This window comes from Mytilus californianus, unplaced genomic scaffold (genome assembly GCF_021869535.1).
Source record: "Mytilus californianus isolate M0D057914Y unplaced genomic scaffold, xbMytCali1.0.p SCAF_1, whole genome shotgun sequence".
NCBI classification, from domain to species: domain Eukaryota; kingdom Metazoa; phylum Mollusca; class Bivalvia; order Mytilida; family Mytilidae; genus Mytilus; species Mytilus californianus.
Window position 1 is genome coordinate 98995368 of NW_026262581.1, and position 11914 is coordinate 99007281.

General features: G+C 31.9%; 1 protein-coding gene across 3 annotated transcripts in view; it reads left to right on the plus strand.

Moving 5' to 3' along the window:
• LOC127726947 (coiled-coil and C2 domain-containing protein 2A-like) overlaps nucleotides 1-5330 on the plus strand; it is a 70303-nt gene extending 64973 nt beyond the window's left edge. For all 3 annotated transcript variants that reach the window (XM_052234324.1, XM_052234336.1, XM_052234332.1), the window contains one exon: nucleotides 2343-5330. In XM_052234324.1, coding sequence (XP_052090284.1) covers nucleotides 2343-2531 — 189 coding nt within the window. In that variant the 3' untranslated portion in view covers nucleotides 2532-5330. The remainder of the gene's footprint in view (nucleotides 1-2342) is intronic.
• Nucleotides 5331-11914: the final 6584 nt, after the last annotated feature.

Genomic DNA, 11914 nt, shown 5'->3' on the forward strand with positions numbered 1-11914 from the left:
ACTGTATTAAAGAATGCTCACAAATACTGAAAGCATTAGCTCAAAGTATTGAACTTGCTAATTTTAAATCATGATGTTCTACACTCTAATTTTGGTGACTGTTGTCAAATAAGACTTGTCAGCATTTCATTGAAAATATTTCTCACATTGAAGATTTTGTATTCATTTCTCAAATATTGTAATGTTATTTATGATATAAGAATATAGGGAAGTCTGTATTATTTAAATCATCATAGTAAAATGGTTAATTAGACCTGTATTTGCTGTTTAATGCTTGCATTATTTAATGTCCGATTTTGAAGATATATTCTTTGAGTTATAAGAATCTGATTGTTAAAAGTTTAACAATTACAAGCACATTTCATTGTAACTCAAGTTGTTTGCTCTAAACATTTTTTATTGTGGTTGCAAAAAAAGAAGTTTCTTTCCATTTCACAATTCACCAATTTTTCATTCCAGATTGATTGGGCATTAATTTTTAAAAAACATAAAGGTCTTCTGATAATTAAAATGAGGTTTTAAAAATCTTTTTGAAATTTTCATACAGAATGACTTTATTTTATTATGTAATTCTATTGATTTTGAAGAATTTCAGCATTGTTCCAGAGTTAAATGACGTTAACTGTAAACAAAATTAATAGTTATGAGCTTGTCTTGAAATAAGTCATCTGTAGAAAAATTAACGTAATATTTGTTGAAAATTTTGGTAATAACAAGTTGAAGTTTGCTTTAAGTGATCTTTACAAAATTTTCTATGAGGACAAATCCCCTTGCAGTTCAAAGTTTTTGGACTGTAATCAATAAAAATCTTTAATTTTTACATGTTTAATGTGTCTTATGTCAAATCAATAACATTTCATTTAATTATGAAATTTTCCTACAGTTATGCAAGGACACTTTGTGATAACTGAAGTTGCTTTAACAAATCTATACAAATTCTTTACATAGTTTTCATTAAGAGAAAAGCTCTTACAATTTTTTTCTCAATTATTTTAGATGTGAAGTTATTGAACATTTATCATTGACAATTTTACAATTCATAGCATTTCTTGTGATAACACAAGTCAGCTGCAGCAGATCTTTTGGACATTCTATTGTATGACCTTAATTGTATGAAATTTGGGAACAAAGTTCAAATAGCTAAAAAAAAGGGTGTTTTTTGGGGATTTTATTTATGCCCCCGCCGTCACCATAGGGGGCATTAAGTGTTACCCTTGTCCGTCCATACATCCAGACGGCCGTACAAAAGTCCAGAAATTGGTTTCCGTTCTCTAACTTAATACAAAATGCTTATTACAACAAAACACAGATCAAGTTCAAAATTGGGTGGCATCACTTTTATCATTCTCGAGTTATGCCCCTTTATAACGTTATATGCAAGCGAGGGCCTCATCTGTGTCCCATGGACTTATTCTCCATTAATTTTTTTTTTGCCACAGACATGGTAACTATTTATACTGTTACATCTGTTTACTCTTATATCTTATATTTTAATCTCTGAGTGATAATCTAGTTCTAGGGACCAACCTATCATTTATGCACAATATCACTGAAATCTTCTCACTAATAATTGAATGATTACTAAAGATAACACTGACAAATAGATATCACAGTGTTTTTAAATTGTTTTTATTCAGTTTATGTCTGGCCTCATTGAAGCATAAAAAGCTAGGCTTAGGCCTGATGTTTCCGGCGGTGTCAACAATGTATTAGTTTGTGATTATGTCAGTATAAGGGTAACCATTAGTGGAAGATCAATGATATTTGGTATACAGTTGTCTGGGATACCTGAGTTAACACCTAGTTTTTTGTGGGCATTCTGTTGCTCTGTTTTTTGTTTTTCTTTGTTTGTAGTGTTCTGTAAATCTTTTCGGCATGTTTCATTTATTTTCCAGGGTGTTGTTGGTTTTTCTTCTACGTGTGATTTTCTATTGTCTCTTTGGTATCGTCTGCCTCTCTTTAACCCTATGTGATTTATTTTTTCATTTGTTTTGATATTCTGAAAGGTAAAGTAAATGCTATTGATGTGATTATGATTAAACAAAGTGCCTAAATACAGTATGTGATATTGGTGCAGATGTTACTTCTGTAGAACATAATGAGGTATGTAAAAAATGAGCCAAATGTTAAATACAACTAGCTTACTTTTGACTTCCTCAATTATCATTTTCATAAACCTATTTATTTTTCACTGGATGCATTTTAATATTGAAAAATTAGTTTATTATTGCAAAGCTTTATAATCATGGACCAATGACCAAATAAATAATTTAAAAAACCATAAAAAAATAAGCATTTTTAAAGGCATTGTCATTATTTTTATTATCTTTTTTTTTTTTCAGGTGTCAGGATTCCCATTAAACATGCCATTTACAGAAATATCCTCCATTACAGAAGAAGTATTTTCTACCGGAGTACATGCCCAGGAGTCTAGTGATGTAGAATTTGCCCTGGCTGTGTACATGCATCCTTACCCAAACAATGTGCTATCTGTGTGGGTGTATGTGGCTTCACTCATTAGAATGAGATAGCTAATTTTAGTACCTATAGTGCTGTCAATTACATTGTTATTAGTTATAGTATCCGTCCATTCTAGATCAAAGTAAATTCTACATTCTCAGAAATTAAATTATGCATCTGTAATTTTAAATGAACAAGTGAAATTATGTATTTTATTGATTATATAAGCTTGAACAAGGACACTGGATTTAGACATGGCATCTATCTGTTAAGTCTTAAAAGTCTTATATTTTTCATTTGCTAGTCGTAACTATTTAAATTCATTATTGGGTCTTTATAGAACTGTCATGGATTCTTCAAATCAGTATCTAATGATCTATAAGCCTTATACTGTATAGTATTTGTTTTATAACTATAGTCATTCCAATATATAAAGGTCACCTGGGCCAGAAAAAACTGACCTTATAATAGAACTGACCTTTGAATTGAGGTTCAAAATTCACAGGTACATACATGTATTAATAAAGCAGGAGTAGAATAGAGTGACTTGAGAGAACAGGTTTTCATTTATAGAAGTGACCTTCATATCAGGTTTTGACAGATAGTCATTTCAAAAATTAACTAAAAAAGTAATAGTCCTGTGCATATGTATGTTTAAAGAATTTTTAGGGGTGGGTGGGGGGTGAATGCCCTTCACACTCTTCCCTGTCTTTTGAATTTTCTGAGTGCCATGACCAATTTTTTTTTATTGAATATGATATCAATGTTCCTATAGGTAACTGCCATTGCAACAGACAATGCTAAGGTTTATAATGTAATGTATATGCTTTATGTCACAAAAGAAAATTCTCAATTACATTATTTGCCCTTTTAGGACATTTGATGATCTTTGTCAAAGACTGGATGAATAGAACTAAATTTGTTGTCTTTTAACATTTTCTTTGAAAATAATACATTCTTTGCTCAAAAGTTAAATTTGCTAAAAAGAACCAAATTCTAACCTAATATGAGAGTCTTGTATTCCTTAGTTACCAGTAAAAGTTTCAAACCTGACTTTAATTCTAGGAATTATCAAGATAATTTTGGTTTATAAAAGTGCATGTTTCCAGTGTTATGGTTGAAATGATTGATAATTTTACTGTAAAGGCTTATTTCAGTCATATCAGATATCACAGTTAATCATTATTATTTAATGCAGAATTACATCCTTTAAAAGGAATATATTGTTGTTTAACATTTTAATTGGGCTACCAGATCAATTACATATCATATGACTTTGTTGTTGATAAAAATGTTAGAATATTTATGGATATTACAATACAAAAGCTTGAGATATGATGATTAATGTTACACTTTATTGTACTAATGAAATCATTTATTTCCCTAATGGATAAATGATTGCTTATATAAATTTAAAGTACATTTCCCAGATAGAAATGAAAAAAAAAAGTAAGCAAATTACATTAGCAGCCAAGATCACCCTTTATAGTTATTACAATGAATGAAAGTGTTAATGAAATGTGTGTTTATTAATTCATTTCATAAAAAGAATTTACCCTAAAAATATTTTACTATAAAATGTCATACAAAGATGATGATGTGAGTTTTAAAGCCTTTTGGATAAGGCTGTTGCTCATGTCAAAATATTGATGTCAAGATCTCAAAATAAGGCATGCCTTCGTGGCTGAGTGGTATAAGTGATCACTACCCTGTCAACACTCAGGTTACCAGCTTTGAACTACGATCTTGATTGACTAGAATTGTCAGTTTTCCTGCAAATAGTCCTGGTTCTCTCCATGTTTTCCAGCTTCCTACAGACTTCCACCAATAAAAACTGAATGCCTTTTAATAGATATAATTGTCACATCTGCATGCTTTTTTAATCTGGAATTCCCTCTGGAGACATGTTCTCGTGTAAAATATTGAAATATGTCAGTTTCCTTCCTATAGTTACATTATTATAATAATGTGGCTTCGATAAAAGTTGTTCTTTTCCTTTTTAAAATACCATTTTAAAACAAGTTTCTGTGTTCACATTCATATTAATACAGGTGTTAACTAATCTTTTTTAATTTTATGAAGATCTGTGTTTAAAGATGTCAAATGTTGCAAACAATATTACTCTAAGGTAGAGTTACCCAAAGCAACCAGTTTCATCAAAGTGTTATTGATTCCATGTCTTACTATTGTTTAAAAAGTTCCAGGTGCCGTATATCTCATTCAAAGTGAATTTACCAGTTGCAAGAAAATTGGTTTTAACAGCTGTGTAAATATTAGTGTTAATTAGTCTGATATGTTGCTGCAACTCATTCAACAAGTAATAGTTATGTCATTTAAATTTTTAAATCAAGAAATTTGTTAACTGTTTTTTATTTTGTTTTATTAAAAAAATTGATTTTTATAAGTAAAACAATATGTGGGGGTATATGTCAATATTTCAACCCCATCAAGTGGGTAGATTAACCCAGAATTTCAATTTTCAAGGGTATCTGTTTCCCTTTTTGAAGGTTTGAAACTTGACATTATTTCCTATATTTACCAGTAAGTATTAAAGTACTAATAATTTCATGGAACAAATTGATTTAGTTTTTCTTCAATTGAAATTATCAAAAATGTTCAAGGTTTGAATTTCTATTTAATGAATTTCATTCTATAAATTGATCTGATTTAATTCGAATTATAAAGTATAAATATCTTGTTGAGTTAAAAGCTTAAAATTGAAATATGTCAAGTACATAAATAACACGACCTATTTTTGATACAGACGTTGAAAGTATGAGAATGTTGTTTTACTTTAGATCATAGAAATCGATAAAGCCTGTGATATCAATATATTATTTATTTTACTATAATAAATGCTCATTTATTTACATTTGTTAATTGTTTATTTAATGGATTATCCGTCAGGATTAAGTCTCTATGAAGAAAGTGAATAAGGTCTGAATTACAAAATGTAAATATTGGTTTAAGTGGATGATTGGATATATCTTGTAAAACAGAAAGGTCTTGTATCAATTTTTAATAAGTACACAAAGGTAATTGATGTCTTGTTTGCACATCCAATCAATAGCACTTTTGGACCAAAATAGTTTTTTTTCAATGCCACAAAAATTTGTGGTTTCAAAGTATGTATAAAAGTGAATTGTGTGGTATTCATCAATGAAAGAGAAAAGAAAAATGATACAAAAAAATAGATATCTAGATGTTTGTTTCCATGTAAAGCAAAACATGGTAGGGATAGAGTCAGTATTAGGTGTTCAAGTTTTGGGACATGTCTCCTCTGCACACTTATATTGTGAGCTAGCATCTGCTTGTACAATGTATTTAAAATTGAGCTTAATGTGTCAGTTTAACAACAAACATAGCATATTAAGAACATGCTTTTGCCCTATATATGCATGTGATATTTGCCACTGGATGTAAAGCACCCAATCTACATTATGTATGATATGCAGTGAGAGGAAAACTGGTAGTCATTTTGATAGGTGTCACTTCAATTTAAATGATCTGAAAATATTCCTATATTTTGATCTCATTTTAGTCACAGGAATTGTCTGTTGTGGTTTAAATTAAAAAAAAAACAACCTCTCTATCTATTTGGTTTAAACTTTTCCAGTCATGCTTCAGTGATTCCCTATATAATCAACCAAATTTTTCCCACTAAATCCGTCTCTGATACCTATAAATGTTTCAATACAGATACTTGACTGTATTGCCCTACTATTTTTTTTTTCAAGCAAGAGTATTAGAGGTGGTATTTTATTTTTTTCATAGGATCAACTGTCAACTTCTACTAGCTATGGAATAAACAGACAATGTAATTCAAAATGTGAAGGAATTTAAATTTACGAAACTTCTAACAATTGGTTGAGGCTAATCCAGTAATCAGGAAGTGCCTGTTTTCAGAATTGGAGACATTATTTTTAAAAATAATCTCATTTTAATTCAAAATGTTTAAAATGTAGCCTAATCTTATTGGCTGGGTATATGAAACAGATATTGTGTTGAAGATCTAGAACAAACCTGGCATAATTCTTTGGATTATACATAATGATTTATGTTTTAAAAAGTTAAAAAATAATCTATTCTTTATCAAGGATTTGTATTATAAATCCTTGTCTTTATCAATAGATCGTCCTGAACCTGCATTGAATATTTGCCATTGGACGTTAAGCAACCAACAATCAATCAATCTTTATCAATAGGCTCTTTTAGTCTTGGAGTAATTTTCTGTATTAACCACCAGTGGCCACTGTGTTTTTGCATTTTGTTGCACTTCTATCTATAAAGTTACGTACTCAGCAAAAGGATGGAGAAAGACAATATGACTTTTTGAATGACCACAAAGAATTATAAATCCATTTGTGATTATTGTCATGTGTTCAAGCAAACGTCACATATTCTTTCATGCGGTATTGTCCATTATTATTTTAAAGTTATTCGTATTGGTATCACACAATTAAGTGCTTCTGCTAAACATATTTTTTACGTTTTTGTGCATTTTGTTATTCCACTGATCGAGATAAAAGGGGGAGGGTTAAGTGCTAAAACAATAGTTTTACCCTGCAATATATGTTTTGTCCCAAGTCGGGAATTTCTTCAGTGGTTGATTTTAGTTATATCTTAATGCCTCTGCCCTTCAAGGATTTTTACCCTTGTTTTTCATTCGTTCGCTTCACGGTGAGTACCTTTCTAGACTACGGTTGCGATATTGAGCATGATATATTGCATAGACGCTTTAGTGTTGTCTATTATTGCAGAACGTATGCAGAGCTCTAGACGTTTTGATTATTTTTCCTTGAGTTGCTCCCATTGACGCACATTCTCATTTTATTTATATTCAGATACATGTCCGTTTTTATTGACTTTTTGTATAATTTTCATGATTAGTGATCATCCAGCATCTTTTGGTGATAGGTTAATTAGCTATTAATATTTAGCGTATTATAGCGAATCATTGTAAGGTGAACATGTCTGTCTAACAAGGAGCTTCTGACCTGGACTTGAATTTAAGGTGCATTATTCAAGTTAAGTTTTCGTAGTATGGTCTCTTTATTTTTTGGTTTAAGCTGAAACTACTACTCGCCGTTGAATAGTTGAGTTCAGAACAGGTTGTTATATATTAACAATTTCTGATTAATGTGTTTTAGTAGTCCCACATACTATAAGTAATAGTAATGGGTTTCTGGTAATAGGTCAACTATATTGGATGTATTTAATCCTGTATGGTGTATTTGTTTCATCATGCCTTGACCTCATTTTCATGCTTCATGGATCAACGATAAGTTTTCGTAATTATGTTATCTTTTCAGATGCACAGTAAATAGGCCAACTGCATTTGGTCAATAGAATCGTTGTAAGATACACTTGTCCATCTGACGTTTACCAAATTTTCATGGATCATTTATCAACGTGGGGTTTAGGTCAGTTTCGTGCTGTAAGGAAGGCCAAATATATTTGGTCTACAGAACCATTGTAAGATGTATATATATTCGAACGGTCGTCATTATGGGCATAATTAATTGGTTCATTGATCAACATTAAGTTTTCATGATCATAATTTAGTTACAATAAATATTACGTCTGTTGTATTTGGTCTTTTGAACCATTCTAAAGCATACATGTCCGCCATTGTCTCGAAAACGTTCAATTTTCTTAAATCGGTCAATTTCCAAGTTTCAATAAGTAAAAGCTCAACACTGATTTAAAGAAGCTATAATGTGATCGTGTCTGTCTGTCCGTTATCGTTTGATCTTGACCTTAACTCATTGTCAATTGATCCTGAGACTATAGCACCAAATTCATTTATCCATGATCTGCAGCCTCTTCAAATGAACCAAGAGATCTTGTTGGTAAAAAACAAATAGTAACAAAATAAAATACTGAACGTCAATGTACACTCAAAATCGAGTAGGCATGTGTCCCAGTAAATGTCCGAATTCGACCATTTAAGAATATTTTTTCAAAACTCGTAAACCAGAACTTTTTTATTTCTTGGCCTAAAATCTTCATTTCATTTTGTGGCTCATTTTCAAGAAAAAATATCCAGAACTTCGCACAGTGTTGAAAGTAAACGAAGGTTCAACAAACCTTTTATGAACATTTTGACTGGTCACTATCACCGGTCAGTTTTTCTCACAAGCAAGTTGTTGACCTTGTTAGTGTATTCAGTATATAACCATATATTTAAAATATCTCGTCTCGTACCTGTGATATTTTCAATATATTATTCAGTCATTATCAGTAATGCAGGCGAGACATTTCGTCCACTTTTTACTTACCGTTACACTGACAGGACAGTGACAAAATCTTAAAAAAGAACGACATTGAAGGCAGTACTACTTAGTAGTAGTTGAACTACAATGTATGAATATGGGTGGTCTTTGAAAGAATTGAGAATGTTAATCCACCCACATCCATTAATAACCACGAGAATCTCTTTAGATACAAGTGTTACAGAATATACTCTTTTGGCGTTTAACCGGGATTAGAAAAAAGAAGCAGAAGATGCCAAGGGGTCGAACAAAAACCAAAAATCACTACGACCACCGAGAGAGATAAACGTGGAAAAGACAAAACAACTGACCACCGAGAGAGATAAACGTGGAAAAGACAAAACAACTGACCACCGAGAGAGATAAATGTGGAAAAGACAAAACAACTGACCACCGAGAGAGATAAACGTGGAAAAGACAAAACAACTGACCACCGAGAGAGATATAAACGTGGAAAAGACAAAACACTATAATAAAACTAACTGTTGAGTAACAAGAACCCACCATTACCTGAGGGTGAATTTAGTTACTCCGGAAAGGTAAATAGATCTAGCTCTGGTGGTGACATACGCCGTATTCCCTTTTTAAAATTCATTGATGACACTAATTCAGCCATAAGGCTTATTAGTAATACCGAATTAATAAATATGAGAAAAAAAAAACTTTTTGCGAAACTGCACTCGATTAATTATTTACAACTCTATTCCATGTGAAGTAAACGTTCCTTGTAATCGATATTTCAAAATTAAACGAGTAAAAAGCGTACTTTATTCTGTATTGGAAATCGAACAATATATATTAAACTTTTGAAAAATAAAATATTGTTCAAACTAAACGCCGTACAAATAATTTGTGTCTGCTATTTGTTCTATAGTATTGTATAACAATATTATTAATGACTTATTTATCGCCATGCACACTTAAGAGAGGCGAAAGATACCAAAGGGACATTCAAATTCATAAATCAAACATAAACTAACAACGCCATGGCTTAAGAAGATAAAGACCAACAGACAAACAACAGTACACAAAACACAACATAGAAAACTAAAGACTGAGCAACACGAACCCCACCAAAACTGGGGGTGATCTCAGGTGCTCCGGAAGGGTAAGCAGATCCTGCTCCACATGTGGCACCAGTCGTGTTGCTCATGTTAGTACAAACCCGGTAATAAGTCTAATTCGGTAGGTCACATTCGGGAAAAGGGGGATGGGATTATAGTTACGACAACTGGAACATATCCGCTATCATCTTTGAAACGGATATTCCATAACGGTCAACAAACTCGTGATGGCGTTCGTATCATTTACGAAGGGGTTACTTCAACTTCACCACTTGGAACTCTTGGTTTAATAGCTTCCTTGTGAGCAACAACCATCTATCAAGTAAATCATGATAAGAAATACAAGCCCTGGAATATCGTATCAACTGGGAGATATATACTCCATATGCAGGCGCTGCTGGAATGTTGCTACATAGAAATGGAAAGTTCACAATTGGAAAGTTGAAATCATCCCTTTTGTCGTAAAGTTTTGTTTTCAACCGGCCCTCATTGTCAATTTCGAGACGTAAGTCCTGATTTGAGACAGATTTAGCTATATCTGTTGTATCCTTTATCTCAAGTTCGATGGGATAGATGCGTTCAACAAAGTCACCAAATTTTGAGTTATTTAGTGAGAGAACGTCACCTATATAGCGGAAAGTAAAGTTAAAGGATACTGCTAACTTCTTTTCTTTCTTCCTAAGAAGTTCCTGCATGAAGTCAGCCTTAAATGAATAAAGGAACAAGTCGGCAAGAAGAGGAGCACAGTTGGTTCCCATGGGAATGTTTGTTGAAAAAAACACTTCCTCCAAACTTAACAATTATGTTGTCAATCAAGAAATCAAGCATCTTGATAATGTCAGTTCAAGAGAATTTTTTGTTTGAATCAGAGTGATTTTTTACTAATCACGATTTATCCCTCCCTCAGACAAGATACTTGTATCTACGTTGGACATTCTTTTTTATGAAACAAAGCAGGACCAACTCTTTCAATTTGTTTTTAAATTGGGAATGAGGAATACTTGTGTTAATTTGAAGGATACAAACAGAAATCGCGGCCCATTTTAGATCGCCAAGATTTTGCGCGTCATGCAAAAAATACACTGGTTTAAAAATTCCATTGAAAGATCAATATCAATATCAGCATAAATCATAATATACACTAAGTCTAAGATGGTCTTATTGGACAAGGTTTTGTTGTCCACTACAGATATTCTACGTTAAAACCAGGACGATAGAAAATCTCCCGAACGAATACGGAAAAACGGTTAGGTTTACTTTAATAAGAACAAATAAAACAATAAAAATGTAATCAGATAGCGAACTATCAATGATATTTTAGCTTTCTTTGCTAAGGTGGCGTCGAGCAAACAAAAACCAGTCTATCTATTAAAGAAGAGAGTAGATAAATAATGCAAGATTACGACAAATCTATCACAAATAATTAGTTAATTATGAATAATAGCTATATTATATGTAATAAGTTTTTTAGAACAATCATAATGTCGGTACAGCACTCCGAATTGTTACTGAAGCCCATATATATAACAATACATAATTCTTCACTGTGTGGTTCTAATTGAAAAGTTTTTTTTCCAGAAAATATGCACATTTTCATGTTTTTATTTAAATAAAAATAAAGTGTTTAAGTGTACCTTAAGGAAATTATTACAAATTTTTCGGTGTAGATCAAAACTTTATGATAGAGTTTATAGATATAAGAAGATGTGGTATGAGTGCCAATGAGACAACTCTCCATCCAAGTCACAATTTGTAAAAGTAAACCATTATAGGTCAAAGTACGGCCTTCAACACGGAGCCTTGGCTCACACCGAACAGCAAGCTATAAAGGGCCCCAAAAATGACTAGTATTAAACCATTCAAACAGGAAAACCAACGGTCTAATCTATATATAAACGAGAAACAAGAAACACTTATGAACCACATCAACAAACGACAACAACTGAACATCAGGTTCCTGAATTAGGACAGGTGCAAACAAATGCAGCGGGTCTAAACGTTTTAATAGGCGTCAACCTTCACCCTACCTGAAACAATAGTGTGACATCACAACATAGAAAGAAACACTATAAAATATCAATTGAAATGGCTTAACTCAATCAAAAGACATATTAA